The following is a 19,370-nucleotide window of genomic DNA, read 5'->3' as shown; positions in this document are numbered from 1 at the left end:
TCAGAATATGCCTGCTTCATTTGAGGATCATACTCCATCTCCCTAGTCCTATACACTTGCAACATCAATACAGAAGCCGGTTTTAATAATCAATACTAATCAAATTCCACTTCCTGTGGCTGACTCGTGATTAGCATCAATCTTTTTAAGGTTCTATACATTTTTGCAGTTATATACACAATTAATTATAAGAGGCTGGTTTAAGATTATGAAAAGCTAATTTAAGCGTAAGTTTTCTTCCACTGCTCATGCAAGGCGTGTACGTGCAAGCTATAGATAGAGAGATAAGAACGAGTCTTCGTAATAATTTGGACTCTTCAGGTTTAAGCTAGCGTTTCATGCGCATGACCCCAATATAAGAGATCTCCAGGTCTCACATACCCAGAAGCATGAACGCCTCAAGGCGTTGGACTGAAATCAGCGCCTCTGCCAAGAACGATACAGCGTTTGACATAATTATCGATAGAGTGCCTTGTAGTGTATTGTAGAATTGTGCCAGAGGAAATACCTGTAAATCAGATTATTGAAATATTCTCCTTACCGACGAACTGATATCGAGCGATGAATGTGATACTTACGATGTCAGCGGTGACTTGGAAACCGAATAGGGAGTAAGACAGGAGGGTTATGTAGAGCGTTAATCTCTCAGTGAAGACCATGAAGCTGAGGTAGACCCCGCGAAGGTATGATGCAGACGTGACGCTGTTGATCTCGTTCTTTCGGGCCAATGCTACGACTTGTTCGAATGGTTTCTCCCACGCGTACATTTTTATGACCTAAAATATAAATAATAATAGTAATGGCCTCTTTTTGTTGGAAGGTAATGGTAGACCTACTTGTCATAAAGATAAAAACAGAAGTAAAATTGAGTCTGAGGATGCTCAATAGGAAAATGGAAATGAAAGTTAATTCACTATGTCTATTCAGTCTTTAGCTTCTTAATATACAAAAAGAATATATATTAAAATCGTTCAAAGGCTTTAGTATCTGTATAAATAAGTATTTTATTTTATTTATTTATATATACATTCTAAAACAATGTGTATGCCGAAAAAATACAAGGAAATATGACATCACAAATTTAACACATACATACACATCAATTAGAACTTAAGAAAAGAGTATTGAAGAAGGCACTATTTTGTACCTGCATTCCGTTGATAATTTCGTCCATGATTCGTACACGTTCATCAGTTTTGCATGCAGTTTTCATTCTCAAACGAGCGGCTAATTTACTCATGTAAGCTGGAAAATAAAAAAAAATATATATAAGCATAACTAGGTATTTAAAGCATTGTTTAAATCCTAATGTGATGAAATAAGGAGTAATGATTTCACAACTAGCACCTAAGCATGTCTTTGTGAGTCCGGCTTGAAGTACCAAAACTATAACGTCAATATATATTATATTAGTGTATGTTCTGATGATCGTGATTCGATATTTAAAAAATCTTTTGCAACGGTTTTCTCGTAACATATAAAGTAGTCCACAGGTTGGTTTTTCCAAAAAAAAAGACACTATAAACCCGCGAAGCGTTCTAAATAATTATATGACATACATGATTATCGTAGTCACATTTATAAAAAGGAGTATTTACAAAGTTTAATAGTGTTTTCATGTTTCAGTAAACTAATATTTAAATAGTTAACGAAAAAATTAACTTAATCTTAATTAATAAAAAACTACAATAACTAACTGCTCCAGCAAGTTATGAGGAGCTGGATTTGCTTACAATATTTTTGCCAAAAGCCTTGGCTATCAAAAAGAATAAGAGAATTGCTAGATCGTCTCGATGCTCTTGATTTTAAGAACTTATTAACTGACGTTCAAACGTGTACAGTATACATCATTTATACGTTAGGGCGTAGTGACAAGGATACTAAAGGGAATGGTCAGATAGGTCATGTAGAAAAGAATCAGAAGCGGCTTACAAGTAGGATGTACAAGGCAACGGTGGTTGGTGAAGTCGAGTTGAGTAGGCCTTGTTGCACCTGGACCAAATCCAGGAGAAGGCACAAGGAAACTACCCATAACGAGCATGCATGGAGCGTGGAGCGATAGCGATAAGCGGAGACCGGTCTCTGTCTACCCCTTTGGGAAAGGTGGATAAATTGAGTTTTATACATACATTGAACAGGAATTGTCTGCAATACGATTCCAATGACACCAACAATTGCAGCATATCCGATCTTCAGGTAAATAAGGTAACACACAAGGACGACTTGCAATGGCAGAAGCCAGATAAAGTGTGTGTATATGAAGGCGTAATCGAAACGGTTCACATCGTTTGATAGGAGGTTCACCACTTGACCGGCTGTTGTTTGGGCTAAGGCACCAGAGCTCATTCGCATCACCTGGAAAAGAAGTTGTTCAGATCAATTCCTGGAACTTGGATGGAGGCAGAATACGAAATTCCACCCGTATCACCTTGACAACCGTCCTTCTATAACAGAGCGATTTTAAGGCATCTTTTGCCGTGTACCCCAACTATGTGGAAATTCGACTTAAGGTCTTTCAAGAAAATTAACAATTCTTAAAAGGCCGGCAACGCATTTGTGAGGCTTCTGGCAATCTTACCCGCTCGACGCCCTTGACTTATGAACTGGTTGTAAATGTGAATTTAATTTGTTTTTTTTGACGTTCATAAGTGTACATGTTAACCTATATGAATAAAGATATTTTGAGTTTGAGTTTGAATCTAGTGTATATGGGCGGCGGTACCACTGAACATCCGATAAGCCTCCTGCCCATGTGCTCCGTTACATAAAAACATAACGTGCAAATTTAGCTTGCATATCTTATATGTTCTAGGTAATCTTTACTAAAAGTATTTTTTTTGTATTTGTATAAGTGCTAAAGTCACTATTAAAATCTGAAATGGTATTTTCTTTTCAAATAGCCCGTTCATTACTATAATAAACTTGTTTTACAGAATAGGTCATAGACAATATAGACTGCAATATTTACCTTTCTGTAAATGAGTGAGCAAGCCGCTATGCGCACTTTCATTCCGAATTGTTGAGTAGAGTAGGTGCCGTGATGGTTCAGAAATGCAATTAATAATGACATAATGATGACGGCTGACGCGCAGTATATCGCCTGTTCATATGTCATAGTCGATCCTGGCTCCCAGTACGCCAACAACATACTCAACGCAACTGGTTGAAATGGTCTGAAAGATTAAATGAACCAATGATATATTCTGCTAGTATCCTTTGATTTTAATTAATCTATATAAATTTACGTAATACGCGCCAAATAGTAAAAAGTAAAATAAAATATTTTTTAAATTTCTGGGGGTAGTCAAGAAAATTTGGACCTACCATTTAAATTTGCTTTAAAAAATAGAAAAAAGTATTTATTTAACTTAGGTTAAGACATTTTTTTTTTGTTTTTTTGGGCAATCGACAACTCTAACAATCTAAAAAATAATGTTTATACAATTTTAGAGGGTAGTCATGAACATGTAATGTTAACCATTAAACCAGTAGCACCGTTTAAATTTCCTTTAAAAAAAACAAAAATTCACTTAAACGTGTATATTTTAATCATCAAGATAATATTAAATGATATTTATTTATAAAGATGAAAATCTACTAATATCAGTGTTTCTGAATTGTCATCTTATTATTAGATTCAGAATTTAAAAATACGTTGTTGTGTTGTTGAACATTTGGTTGGACAAGCCCTCGATGTTTCCTTAGTGCTAAGAGAGAGGCCAACTAAATCTTTTGAAACGCCTATATAAATACGATAATGAAATCGTTAATTACACTCTTGCGTCAATTATAAGATCATCAACCTTAAATTACTCAGAAATATAAGAAAATATTGTAAAAGAAATTCATTTCCCTGTATTAAAAATAATTTATGTGATAACTGTAATGAATAAGGAAGTGTTGAAAAGCATCAGTGTAGGTATGCGCTTACGTTAATAATAATAATGTCAATTAAATAAGAAAATATTTGTAAATTCGAAAAATGAATTTTTACTTTTAATAGTTGGCCAGTTCGTTATTGTTTGTGGTTTTGCTATAAAACCTACAAAGTAAACTTTCATTACGATTGACATTCCAACCGATGTTTCCGCGTCAGCTCTCGCCCTCATTTTCGATAATACTTGGATATTTTTATAGAAAAATCAGTGGCATTTTTTTAGTTCTGGGCATCAAATATCTGTTTCTTTATCGTTTGTCAATCTAATACGAAAGAAGGCGATCAGCCTCTTGTGTCTGACACACACAATTTTTTGTGTCTGAGCTGGTTTCCTCACGATGATGCGCACATAGACATAAAGGCCCTTAGTGCACATTCGGGGTTCGAATCTACTCAGTCATGAGAGTCGTACGCTGAAGTCACTAGCCCAACACTTTCCTGGATATGATTAATATTTCTTAAGATAATATTTGGTAAGGAGAAAGTATATAAAAACTTTTTAAAGCTATTACATATAGCATTTGTTTTTTATTTCAATTGCGTTCGAAAATTAAAATCTAATCGTACAACTGGCCAGTGATAAATCTATATTTTTTAAAGTCATTAATAGAATCAATAATAGACTTTTTTTTTGTTCGAAAATTTAAAAAAAATCACTTTGCCAGCCAGTAAATTTTGAATTATATAAAACCTGTACGGTTACACGGTTTTCACTAGAAAACCGTTTCCTTGAAATAATTTGTGGCAATTGTTAAGGAAATTGCAAACAGTTATTAGCGATAATGACAATGTATGTTTATTACTTGAGGATGAGCGCCTGTATCAGGAACATGATGCCGGAAGGGGCATAGCTGAGCCAGAATGTCTTGGTCATAGCGCGAAGGAGGGACGGTTTCCGTCCTTGCTTGTTAGCTAAGGCGATTTCTTCAAACCATTTCCTGTAATAAAAATATACTTTTAATTAATTTGCACAGAACATAACTCACAAGTAGATATATGTTTAAATGTCCTTATTAAAATAAATAAATAAATAAATCAGTGGCGCTGCAACCTCTTTAGGTCTTGGCCTCAGATTTCTGAATCTGTTTCATGATCATTTTTTAATAATCTCATAGGCAAGTAGGTGATCAGCCTCTAGTGCCTGACGACACACGTCGTCGACTTTTTGGGTCTAAGACATGTCGGTTTCCTCACGATGTTTCGAGCAAATGTTAAATACGCACATAGAAAAAAACTCCATTGGTGCACAGCCGGGGATCGAACCTACGACCTCAGCTATGAGAGTCGCACGCTGAAGCCACTAGGCCAACACTGCTCCAAATGTTCTTATTATTAATTATTATGAAATTATATTGAATTAGTTTTTATTAGCTTTCTATGTCACGGTCAATTACAATGTCATTAATCATCAATCGATAAGTCTGACAGGAAAAAAATGCCTTTAATTTTTTTTTAAATTTTCTAGACATTATGTTCACATAAGGAAAAATTTTTTTGTTATTTAATTATCTTACACGGATTGGAAAAAATTGTTTTAGATTGTTTAAATTTTCCATGCTTCTACAAAATAAAAAAAATGGCGCGCATTTTTTGTCACTTATCGTACACAGATTACAATAACGTGTTAATCAATAGATTTACACTTTCGTCGTTTGTGTCAATAAAGTATGCTAATTTCGAATAATAATAATCAAGTACAAATTGGCTTTTGCTTGCATAATCGATGTTTATTTTTATTTCATAGACACGTAGGTCTTTTGACATATGCCGGTTTCCTCACGATGTTTTCCTTTGTAAGACCGATAGTAATATGCACATAGATAGAAACCCTATTGGTTTTAATCAAACTAAAAAAAATGTAACGTAAAAAAATAAATAATGTTAAGAAATAAATATTTCAATTACTTTTATTCACTTTCCTCGTATAATCAAAGACAATAAAGTCCAAAGACACCATTCGATAGCTTACACTAAATCAAAGACAATTTCATTGAGGAAAACCAAATAAATCAGTTACAGAGTATGATAACTGGCCCTCGCTTCTAAGTAATCTGTTTAGCATAACAAATAATGCTTTGATTCTAGATAAATTGCACATGCGCATTCTATGTATTAAAATATGCATGTAAAATCGTTAAATCGTGACATAACCTATTTATATAATCCGGTTTTATAATTACGTTTATTTACGTCACTAATATATTTTTGACAGTTCGAACGCAAAGCAAATATAATAGGGATAACTGATTTATGTCATCTGTAAGATTAATTGACAACTGAAGGCAAACAAAATATAATCTTGCGTTAGAAAGAAGTGCATGAAATGGAGATAGAAATGCTGTATGCAGATGAAAACAAAAATATCAGACGTGATGCCACGCATTAAAACTATACCACGACTTTTAATTCGATTCCACATTTGACATAAGCTACTGTCATTTTGTAAAATAATGATACCACATATAATAGTGTAGTGATGTACACAAAAATTTATAAGCAATCGCGATTTATGTTTATTTAATATTGATACCAATTAAAGACTAAATTATTGATTTTTATTTAAATAAATACATAGTTATTCACAATAATTATTTATCAATGAGTGATCGCTGCTTTATTTTATAAAAAGTTGATATTTTTGTTTTTTATTACTAAAAAAGTAATGAACTTAATAAAATTAAGTTGTCATAGCTTAATTATCCGTTCAGAAATATTTAATTTCCTGATATACTTAGTTTCTATTAAAGTAGTAGTTGTTTAGATATACTATTATAAACCAGAGGAATCGATCCGGAAATATTCCTATTCCGTATCGAATCATTTCGCAACGTCACTATTTATTACTTTTCATAACGTTGCAACACTGAAATAGTCAAATCTTTAGTATAGGTTTTAAAGGACAAAAAAACCTGGTCAGACGATCATAGCTAAAAGAGTGGCGGAGAGTTTTTTTGCTAGATCATCTGGCCCGCTCTACGCCCTTGACTTGCGAACTGGTAGTAAATGTATTTTACACTCGGATCCGAGAAAAGAGCACTTAATGTGTTAAAACGTGTATAAACATCTGAACACACAAAGGTCAGGGGGTATTGTGGACTGGTGTTCTCACTTGAGTCTTTCAAGCACGTTAAAGTAGCAAATTTGATGCGTATAATATAACCTTGACATATCATATATATACAAACAGATAAACATTTATTACATACACATATCGGTATTACAGGAAAAACATATAAAAATCATGTTAAGTGCGCAATCGACGTTTAAAATACGTTTAAATTGCATCTATAATAATTGCTAACAAATAGAGGAAAACAATATCAAACAGTTGGATTAAAATGTAGATTGCTATTCACAGTTCTCCATCTTGTACATAAGAAATTGTAGAAATAATCGATAAATAAATATATAAAAAAACAAGTGTTATGTAACCTAACGTTAGTTACGTTATATACCTACATATATATTACTTATTAACTGCAAAACGTCAGTTTTATTTTATTTAATAACACTTCGTTACATTACAACATAAATATTGAACATAGTTAAATGAAAAGAAAAGGCACTGACGGCCTAGACGCTTTTTCAGGCTGAGCTAAGCTCGCCAAACAGCCCGTGCTGAGCTGTAAAGGCCCTTAAGGCCAACAGCGAGATTCCTTTCAAAAAAAAAAGCCTAGACGCTTTCGAGCGACTTCTTCCAGGCAACCACTGTGAGTGAAGGAAAAAACGTCTTAAATTACATAAGGTAGGCAAGAAGTGCAAAAATACATATTACATACTAGCTGACCTGGCAAACGTCGTTTTGCCATGTATATCATTTATGGTTATTGTGCCTCACTCGACATAGATAGGTATAGTGTGTCGCGGACTTTTTTGTAGATATTTATAAGATCTACAATTACTTTGAACATTTTATGGTTCTATCTTTAATAGTTTAGGCAGGGTACGCAAAATAAGTAACTTTTTTGGTTGATTTTTTACACCTTGTGTCCGAAAAACCCTAATATCTTACGGAAACATATTTTTGTTCAAAATTAAATATAGCCTATATTACTCGTGGATAATGTAGCTTTCGAATGGTGAAAGAATTTTTAAAATCGGTCCAGTAGTTTATGAGCCTAGTCATTACAATCAAACAAACAAAGTTTTCTTCTTTATAATATTAGTGTAGATTAAGAAGAACACGAATAAAAAAATGAACTAAACTGATACTAGAAACGTGAAAAACAAAAAGTAAAAAGTGCACATGGATCACAAAAATCTAAATCAAGATCAGTCTCAAGTCCCAATAACCAATCTCTACGAATATAATCATTTTTGGCGACGGATAGAATTCAATCTCTTTGCTCTATACTTTACTATTTAATAATCAATATAAACCAAATAAAGTAAATAACACCGTACAAATAATATAAAAATACATGTCTATGTTTAAAACATATATACATATATACAAATAGCTTTTTAATTATTTTAAATCCTTATATAGGATATTGGCACAATTGAACTGTCATTTTCATACAAAAATCTATCCACATACACCGATCCGACCTACCATGGATAGCTTGTATCGACAAAAGGCTATTACAATTTCTCGATTGGTTATTGGCACACTTTTATTAATATTAAGATGTCTATCTCAATGGTCAAAAATGGATTGAGATAGGTTATTGGGTTTGGGCGTAAGTCAAGTACGTCAAGCTTAAAGCTCTTACGGGACTTACAACAAAAACGTCAAACATGACCTACATTTTTTATTCGCTTTAAAAAATCATTTGTTCTAATTAAAATGTACCGTTATCTGTAACGAGTGTAGGATGTCGTTATCACCCAAATTCTTACAAACCTGTTCGACCGCAGGCGCACTGCAAATTTTGGCCGCACGCGCTCAACCATGACGTGATTAATAAAAAGGCAATATTAACGTAGCAAAACTTATTTGCTTAATGGTATACAGTGTCGAAAGCGTTATTAAAGTCGCTTCAGTTTTAGAGTTAAAAACACATAATATTTAGTTTTCGAACTAAGGAGAACCATAGATATTACTGTTGCTATGTATTTCTGTTGACATACTACCGTTTTTTTGGATGCCAACGGCAGGAGGCTTACTTGATGTTAAGTGATACCGACGCATACTTACATTGCCAGAGGGCTCGCAAGTGCGTTGCAGGGCTTTTAAAAATTCTCAGTTCTTGAAGAACCCTTAGTCGTTAATCCTATCTCCGCTGAACACTCTACGTTTATTAAGGTTACTAATAATATTACTAAGTAATAAGTTATTAGGTTGGCGATTGCCCAAACCTAATAACCTATCTCAATCCATTTTTGTCCATCTGAGCTAGACATCTTAATCCAAATAAAAATTGATAAAAGTGTGCCAATAACGAATCGACAGATTGTAATATCCATCTGTCGATACAAGCTATCCATGGTAGGTCGGTTCGGTGTATGTGGATTGAACTTTGTTGTATGAAAATGAGAGTTCAACTGTGCCAATATCTTATCTTAACATTTTAACTTATACACGTTTTTAAAATAGTTAAAAAGCTATTTGATATGTTTCAAACATAGACATATATATTTTAATATTATTTTTACGGTTTTATTTACTTTATTTGGTTTATATTGCTTATCAAATATGAGTGTAAAGAGCGAAGAGATTGCATTCTATCGGTCGCCAAAAATGTATTGTCTTCGTAGGGTTTGGTCATTGGGATGCAGATAGGAGATCGATCGACTGTCACGGTCTGATCTAAGCTTATTTTGCAATCTGAGATTATGCATTATTTATTGGATTCGGGCGTATATCATAAATGTTTAAATTAAACGCCGCGTAGATGAACTACAGTGCGGTATCCCCGGTTTTTATACATTAAAGGAAGTGCAGCAAATGTAAATATGGCGTCCTTTCCTGAATGTCATGGTTTCCGAACCCTAAAAGGCATATTTAAACTCGTATTAAATGTCGGTAAAGCAGTATTTGTAGGTATTGCGACTTTCCAAAGGTCGCATTTATACTTTTTCTTTTGGTATACAAAACAGAGACACACTTAATACGCAATATGCAGACTACATTTGTAATTAAATAGGCTGCTTAAACCCACTTACCGACCACAATTTGAAAAAATGGATAAAGGACTGACTGGAACACACACTCATGCACACATGTAAGAAAAATCTGATGAATTTGAAGAGATATTTTCTGCTTAAAAGGGTTACCAAATCTTAGATATAATTAATTGTTTATAATGGATAAAATAAAAAAAACAATAGCGCTACGACATATTTAGGTCTTGGCCTCAGATTTCTGTATCGGTTTGAGACCATTTGTCAATCTAAGAGGCAAGTCGGTGAGCATTCAGTGCGTTACATGCAAACTAGTTTTCTCAGGATGCATTCCTTCACCGTTCGAGCGAATAATTAATAGAATAAAACTTCCTTGGTGCACAACCGGGGATCGAACCTACGACCTTAGGGATTATGTCACACGCTCAAGCCTACACAGCTCAATTATTTTGAATAAACACATTTTTATTTCCATTATAAAATAAATGTCATCGTTTGCGCAAATTTTTGCTTAGAATTCCTGACTATGTAGACTCAAATTTTGACGTAAATTATGACATTGAATGCTTAAATATATAGATTACAAATACACAGTTATACGTCAAACGCGCAGGTCAACTGTCAACTAGACAAAATGCATAAATTAGTTATTAATGTAAATGTCAATAAGTGAAAGTGATAACTGGTTTATTGCGACATGAAACGGATATTAAAACTAGATAAAAAACTGGCTCATCTATTGCCAGGAGGCTCGCGAGTGCGTCGCCAGCTTTATTCGATGTTTTTGTTTTTGATTACCACGAGCGCTCCTATTTGACCATGCCTGCTTCTGATAGAGGACAAATGTTTGTTTTTAATCTATTTTATTATTCTTTATTACTCAAGATGGCATATAGAACGTGGTGTAATGTTGCAGCTTACAAACGTTGTGTAAAAGAAAAAACTTGGCGATTAAAAACAGTGGCGAAGAGTTTATTGCCACTTCTCTTCCGTTCTACGTACGTAAATCAAGGATTTGAGAACTTGCAGTAAATGTAAAATTAGAAGCATTTAATGTATATTTCTTTTTTTTTACGTCCATAAGTGTACATTAAGTTACCTAAATCAATAAATGACTTTGAATTGAATTGAATTTGTCTATCTAGCGCGAACTGTTTCCCGTCCTAGTCAACATTTTTGACATATTGACTATGGGCATAAATATCTATATATTGGTATGTAGCTAAAGGTAAACGAAATGATGTGTTAACGATACGAAGTTCATAGTAAAATATATCTTAAAACGTAACCAATGAAGGACATATCTATATGACAATGTTGTTTTTTTTAATTGTATCGTAAATACTGGAAAAATGTTAAAATATATGTATCATTGTAATTTGTGTTTTTTATCCTTGTTTTTAGTCTTGCATGCTCGGAACATGATAGAAAAATCTAGAAATCATTAAACACTACTAAGATATATTTAATGTGAATTTAATTAGAGTTTAGTATTGTCATTAGATGTTATTCAATACCAAGACTAAAGGTGTCCTAAGCGACTGTTGATTCGAATAATTATATCTGTCGACAATAATACAGAAGGCTCAAATATTCTGTCCTTCAACTTTGATTTTGTTCTCTTTGGAGTAGGGATTCCTGGGCCGTGTTTAAGTTGGCGCCAGATAGATAGTTTCTTCCCTGGAGTTGATGCTTCCTCAACGAATACGTTTCGCAATACAGCGAGGTTAAAAGTACATATTATGTTCAAACTCTTGAAGTGTTTACAAAAATGAGATAGCGGCGGATAAATAAAAATAAAAATAGCTTTTATCCGAATACACTTAAGTTTGTAAGTCCAAGTCATTCATGTTTTCACCTGTACTCGACCTCAGACGAAGTTGAAGCCTCCAAATCCTTTCACTTGTCCCTATTTCTCGCGACAATTTACCATGTTTTAAAGCATCCTCTCTTTTTTCTTGCCCCGGGGCCGTTCTAATTAAGGATCGTTTCCCATCTACCATAACAAATGCGGCCCATTACCATTTTAATTTTTTTATATATATTACGTCTTTTATTTTTGTACGTATCTGATCGGTTTTCATCTTTTATCTGAGGACAGTAATTGAAAAATTGATGAATTTAGATAGAGCTTCACTGCGTTGGAGATCGTGTAATATTATACATAGACTTAATGCGAGGTTTTTTTAATTCATTTTCCTCCCAGGGAACTCCCCCCAGTCACAAGATAGCTGATGTCTGGACCGTTGAAGAATGGAGGTGTGAAAGTTTGAGTACACATTTAAATGAATCGTATTAACATGTATGTATGTATGTCTTGATGCACGCGACGGATGTGTGACCTGCATACTTGAGCTTGTTTTAATAACATTTTAAGTTTATTTAATACTGGCCCGTATTTGTTTTGCAACTACTGTTGTTCATTTGTTTTAAATTTTGTTTAAATGTCTTTGTATGACATATATACATTAAAATGTGATGTCGTATGAACGATTTTTTTTAACAGGAAAAGTGTATATGAAGCTCTTCTGATGAAGCGATACTGCTAGAAGAGTTGTCAGTCAGTTTCCGGCTTTTTAAGAATTGGTACTTTTTTAACAGAAGAAAATAAAAAATAAATACGGGGTATACAGGCAGGAGGCTCACCTGATTTTTGAAGTGAAACTTCTTTAGAATCGTTGTGATTTCAAACCGGATGCAACGAAAAAGCGACAGTAAAAAGAGACAGAAACATTAATTCATATGATTTAACGTGGGAGAAAATGAGATAGATAAACTTCTTTCGAATCGTCGTGATTTCAAACCGGATGCAGCGGTAAAGAGAGACAGAAACATCAATTCATCATATGATTTAACGTGGGAGAAAATGAGATAGCAGGCATTATACAGCCTCTCTTTACTGCCGCTTTTTCATTTGATCGAATTTCAAACTTTCGATGTTTTAGTTTTTCCCAAATTAAAAATTTATATTAAACTTATAAATTAAAATTTATCATTAAAATATACTGTTTTAAAAGAACACACACATTTAGATAATGGAAAATGATTAATTTATATATGATTAATAATAAAAAAAATGTTTTTGAAGGTTTCACTTCTACCATGTGTGAATTGCACATATGTTTTTTTTTTATAGAACAGGGGGCAAACGGGCAGAAGGCTCACCTGATGTTAAGTGATACCGCCGCCCATGGACACTCAACGCCAGAGGGCTCGCGAGTTAAAGACTTTTAAAGATTGGTACGCTCTTTTCTTGAAGGGCCCTAAGTCGAATTGGTTCGGAAATACTTCAGATGGCAGTTGGTTCCACAAAGTGAAAAACGCGCAGTTGTGGAACGGCGGATGTCGAGGTGATACGGGTGGAATTTGTTTATTTCCAGTTGGTTTATTTAATTTATTCGTAGTTCGAATTGCTATTAAAAATCGGGATTGGTAACATTGATAATATGTGGGTATGTAGCAACTAAACGTACGTAAAATAAAAGCCGAAACAAAATCGCAGCTAATTTGAAATCAATTTGTAAAGAAAATATTAAAACTTGGTGAATTACGTACATACTAAACTTAAATCAATCGCATCAATTTCCGACAAGAATCAGAAGGTTTCCATAAAGACCTTCAATACATGTTTATTCATAACCTTTATAAATGGCTCAACAATATATACACATATATATATACATTCAAACGACTCCGAGGTGCGTAAATGTTTGTATCACGCAAGTTTTTTATATGAAAAAAAAAGTTTATTATGGAACATAAGATAGACAGATTTCATTCCACGTCATTAAATTTGAACCTGTAGGCATCCCTACTTATCGGCAAAGAAGGGAGAGGGTGTAAGCCGAGAGAAAAAGGCGGCGTAAAAAACTCTCGGTACTCTTTTGTAATGAAATCCTCCATTGGCGTTGCGTTGAGATGTTGGGTCGATCTTTTACCACTATGTTCAGAGATTTTGTGACTGATTGATTCGAAATGATTGATTGGTGACTGGTCGTACTTGAATTCTTTATCCGGTGATATGAGTTGTTTCTACTATGTCTTTGCGTGTTGTTCCCACGAGTATATAAGTGCGTGCTCCTATTTCACCATGCCTCCTGCTCATAGAGGACAAATCATTGTTTTTAATTTATTTTATTATTCTTTATTACTCAAGATGTCATATGGAACATGGTGTAATGGTTGCAGCTCCTTAAAAACGTTGTGTAAAAGAAAAAACTTGGCGATTAAAAAGAGTGGCGAGAGAGGTTATAGCCAACCTGCTGTTTAAAACTTCATGAGAAAGTTGTCTTTTTTTTATTTTCTATATGGTATTTATAACATTCCCTTTCTTTCTTCCCTTTGCCACTGAGGTGCAAACTATTCTGCTGTGGTCTGTGGCAGAATGACCAGCGCTGTGGAACTGTCTGCTCCTCAGCATAATGCTGAGCCAGGGTCAATTATAGCCACAGCACACATTACACATTTGAAACGAGCCGAATGAGATTTTTAAAAAAATATTATTATTATTTATTTTTATTGTTTTTGACATCTCATTTATTTTCTTTGATTATTTTGTGTGTTTGTAATAAATGTTATGTCTGTCTGTCTGTATGATGTCAATTGATACCACCGCCCATGGACACTCTCAATGGCAGACAGCTCGCGAGTGCATTGCCGGCCTTTTAAAAATTGGTACGCTCTTTTCTTGCTCCCTAAGTGGAATTGGTTCGGAAATACTTCAGTGGGCAGCTGGTTCCAAATAGCGGTGGTGGACGACGTGACAAAAACAGACAGATCTGTTATCCATGCTTAGTATGTTGTAACTGTAGTTTATAATTGACTCTACATTGTCTATGGCTATATATTTTCGAATGTCTTAATGAATTTAAATTAAGATTTTCTTTATAAACAAACTTTAATAAATATTCATAAGAAATTTAGAACGAAACGCCCTTCGTACTGAGTCATGGTCGACTTGGGTCCATAGTTATAGGAAAAGATACTAAGGCAATGTTAACCGACGCATTAACGATTCTTAGGGCCTGTTTCACAATGGATAAAGTACCAAATAGCTATGCAACACATAAATTATTCGAAAGATAAAAGTTCCAAATAAGATACTTGGCGTTTCATGACGAATAGCGCTATCTGACAGTCGTGAAACGCAAATTCACTGTTTATCCTACCACTAAGTAATAAATGGCTTATTTGAAACTTATCCGAACATTGTGAAACAGACTCTTATTTATATACTTCTGTTTCATGGTTTGTCATTCTAATAGGTAGTTGGTCAGCCTCTTATGCCTGACACACGTTGACTGTTTGGGTCTTAAGCCGGTTTGCTCACGATGTTTTCCTTCACCGTTCGAGCAAATGTTAAATGCGCACATAGAAAATCCTTTGGTACAGGTGGGGATCGAATCTACGACCTCATGAGAGTCGCACGCTTAAGCCACTAGGCCATTACTACTCCAAGTATACTTTAATTGTGTATAAATAATAAAATAATAAAAGCCGTTTTTATTTCTTAAAAAAAATTAAATTCTATTGTAAATTTCTTAAGAAAATAAATAACACAATTTATTTTTCCCATTTTTATATCATTTTCCTAATTATTTTGCAAGTTCTTTAGTTAGCATCAGTTATGTATTGGATATTAACTAGATAATAAAATTGGGTCTCTGTTACTCCATATTACACTGACATATAGAAGACCAATGGAAAACAAATATTTCCCGTAGCATAATGCGGAAAATGAATACGGAAAATCGATAAGAACAAAGTGTGTGAATAGAAAACTTGAAGAGCGCTTTGTGGGCGGTTTTGGAACAATATTAAGTGTATCTTAGGGTCTTATTTATCAATTATAGGTCCTTCAAGAAAAGAGCGCACCAAATCTTAAAAGGCCGGCTACGCACTAGCGAGCCCTCTGGCATTGAGAGTGTCTATATTACTTAACATCAGGTGAGCCTCCTGCTCGTTTGCCACCTGTTCTATAAAAAATCTTACATTTTAATTACTAACGTTAATAAATATTAATTTATGTGTAAGAATATAATATAGTAGTTCGCATATTCTGCCTCACATAATGGCCTGCAAGAGGAATTTTATAATATTGTTATATTATTTGCAGTAATAAATTATCATATTATTAAAATATATTACAACGTTATCAAATTAATAATAATTAATAGAACAATATATATTTTACAATAAGACAATTTTTATAAACACTAGTAGAAAGATGTTTTGGTAAATTATTATAAACGAATAAAGTTTTGTTTTATACTGAAATTCTTATGTTTTCTTATAATGTGTGTGTATAAAATTTGTGTAGTCATATTATCTTTGTAAGCATTCTGTTTTAAGACATATAATTGGATTTTTTTAACGACGGTCAATCAAATCAAAAATCATTTATTCATATAGGTAACATTTACGCTTATGAGCGTCAAAAAAAAAGAAAGAAATATACATTAAATGCTTCTTATTTTACATTTACAGCCAGTTCTCAAAGGGCGTAGAACGGAAGAGAAGAACTGGCAACAAACTCTCCGCCACTCTTTTTAATCGCCAAGTTTTTTTCTTTTACACAACGCTTGTAAGGAGCTGCAACTAATTTTCTATTTTTTTGATTTTTTTGCGTAAGAAGACATGAAAACGACGAACGCTTCGTTCCAGTTTTTTTTCCACATTATTGGCTGGAGTTTGTAAATGTCGACATATTAAAATACATTGAACTCAGTTATGCAAAGGTTGCACATGCCGAGTGGCCATGGCGTATTGACGCATGCGTTAATCATGACATAGCGATGTAAATTTGCATTATGAACCTGTCATACAAGTCGAGTTGTACTTTTTTGCTCGGATAAGAGACGGAAAGATGAAACAACAATCTCTACTAGAAAGAGATGCTATAATATAGCATAATAATGATAGCAAAAGAAGAATTACATAATTGAACTAGCGAGTAAAAACTGGGCGATACTGCAAGAGAAAGAGAAATTGAAAAAAATATGAAAGTTACTATAAAATGGCCCAAACCAAAATTATATTTGCATTAATTTAATTATGTGGCTAATATATTTAGTATCTTTAATATTAAATAATATATAAGTATCGCAATACAGCGAGTAAATGCTGCCAGCGTCAAAAGTTACATGGAGAATTTTTTTTAAATTTGTTTTGATTTTCTTTTTATTGGTTTTAATATTTTTTTTATTATTAGTATGAAGGCATTGATATACAAAAGACCAATATATCAATGCCTTCATAGTTAATAGTTTTTTGTATATCAATGTATAAAGGTTAAGAGGCTGATCGTGTGGCTGGATGCGGACAAGCTGTTGCCGTGTCCTGCCTCGGGCGATTTTTGGTGGTTCCGTGGGGTTTTAGTGGGTTCGCACAGTGGCGAGTCCCACATAACCCTTTACAGGCAACCGTGCCGGGAGGGTATGCGTAACGCGTTTCCCCACGAAAAAAAAAAATCAGTAAAAAAAAGTCTTACAAATGATGTCAATAATTCACGAGAATGTGTGTTGACGAGTTATTTGCTTCGGACATCGCGTCGACGATGTAATGAGTTTTTAAGTTCGATTTAATACATTTTTAGTGAGATAACTTTAACCTATTTTCTATGTAGAAGTCTATTAAATATTTTACTAAAAACGCTATATACTCGATACGTATGTATCGTTTTATATGGCTTTAAATTAATTACTAAAGTCTTACATCGAATTCGAATAACATAAGTATTGAATAATAATATAATAATATCCAATAATATTATAATATAAAATTTAAAAGGCCGGCAACGCACTCGCGAGCCCTCTGGCATTGAGGGTGTCCATGGGCGGCGGTATCACTTAACATCAGGTGAGCCTCCTGCCCGTTTGCCCCCTGTTCTATAAAAAAAAAAATAACATAACAATCAAATATACTCTCATGTCCTATAACCCCTAGGTGGGGCAGAGGGCGTCCACAGCGAGTCTCCATCGCGTTTGGTCTTGGGCCTCGTATTTCAGTCAAACACAATCAAATATACAGTATTTACAATTGTTTGCATAATAATAAAAATGAGTGTTTTGTAATTAATATACGTTTATATAAACGTATATATTTTATTTAGTCGACATCACAGGAGAACGAAGAGCTGGCAGCCACCTCGGACAAAGAATTAGTCTAGCTATTCAAAGAGGGAACGCTGCTAGTATCTTCGGAACCTTGCCTAAAGGGACTCCTTTTAATAATATATTTTAATAATTAAATTTTAAGGTTAGTTATTAGGTATATTAGATTTAACTACAATTATATTTTTAATTTATAATATAAGTGAGAATTGTCGTTAACAGTTATTATATTTGTTTTAATTCAACTGTGTGTATGTAAGTCACTGAACTCCTATTAAAGTGAAGTAATTTGAAAGAATTCTTTTGTATGTGTCTGTGGGCGCCCTGGATGGTTTAGATTCACAAATCAATCTGGCAGATGGCACTGCATTCGATATCTAGGTTGATCAAATCAAATCAAAATATCTTTATTCATATAAGTAAAAAAGTACACTTATGAACGTCAAAATATTAAATTAATTGTAAATTTACAACCAGTTCGCAAATCAAGGGCGTATAGCGGTCAGGAAGAACTGGCAAGAAACTTTCCGCCACTCTTTTCAATCCCCAATTTTTTAATACAAATTGTTCGAACTGAAGCAAATCAATCCCAAGGTTTAGGATCATTTGACTATTCGTCACATTTGTAAAAGGCTTTATTAATTAATTTACTTTTAACGAGGGCTTTGAATTTATTTAGTGATAATTCTCAAATTTCGCTTGGGAGTTTGTTGTAAAAACGAATACAATTTCCATATAAGGAGTGGTTTATATTCTGGAGCCTGGTTGGTTACTTATATATACAGCAAATAAACAGTTGGTATATATAGAAATCTTCAGTGCATGTGTTCGTAATTAAACTCATACACGGCTGGACAGATATTGATGAAATTTTGTGTGTTCAAGTGGAGTTGAGAATAATAATAATTAAATTAAATTAAATCTTTTCTTTGTATGGCCATCGTAAGTCGAATCGGCAAGTTTATTATATTTAGCAGATTTTGGAGTTTGTAATATTAATGTTAATTTAGATAAGATTGTAGTGAATACTGCGCATAAATAATTTGTTTTTGTTACCATAAATTAGTCTTTACGTTTCATAATTTCAATAATAATTAAATAAGTTTTTGTTAATTTTATGATTATATGTAATCTTTGCTCATAAGTCAGAAAAACAAAGTTTACAGTTGGCGTGCGGTTTCATCTGCTGTTGTGTAATTCGGTGACAATTTGTTTTTCAATTAAAATGTATTACCCATCTACAGATTGCACAGTTC

The 19,370-nt window shown here is 33.5% G+C and overlaps 1 protein-coding gene across 2 annotated transcripts in view; it reads right to left on the bottom strand.

Annotated features, from left to right (window-relative positions):
• LOC110999302 (ATP-binding cassette sub-family C member 4) overlaps positions 1 to 19,370 on the bottom strand; it is a 55,896-nt gene that overhangs the window by 16,391 nt on the left and 20,135 nt on the right. Inside the window, exons 2-7 of one of the 2 annotated variants that reach the window (XM_022268304.2) lie at positions 4,741 to 4,875; positions 2,969 to 3,173; positions 2,130 to 2,355; positions 1,148 to 1,245; positions 579 to 776; positions 382 to 508 (exon numbers count right to left, since the gene is read on the bottom strand). In XM_022268304.2, the coding sequence (XP_022123996.1) occupies positions 382 to 508; positions 579 to 776; positions 1,148 to 1,245; positions 2,130 to 2,355; positions 2,969 to 3,173; positions 4,741 to 4,875 (989 nt within the window). The remainder of the gene's footprint in view (positions 1 to 381; positions 509 to 578; positions 777 to 1,147; positions 1,246 to 2,129; positions 2,356 to 2,968; positions 3,174 to 4,740; positions 4,876 to 19,370) is intronic. The other variant, XM_022268305.2, reaches the window with a different exon arrangement.

Source organism: Pieris rapae, chromosome 23 (genome assembly GCF_905147795.1).
Source record: "Pieris rapae chromosome 23, ilPieRapa1.1, whole genome shotgun sequence".
In the NCBI taxonomy this organism is placed as follows: domain Eukaryota; kingdom Metazoa; phylum Arthropoda; class Insecta; order Lepidoptera; family Pieridae; genus Pieris; species Pieris rapae.
Note: the sequence above shows the minus strand (reverse complement) of the source record. Positions and strands in the feature narration are given on the sequence as shown.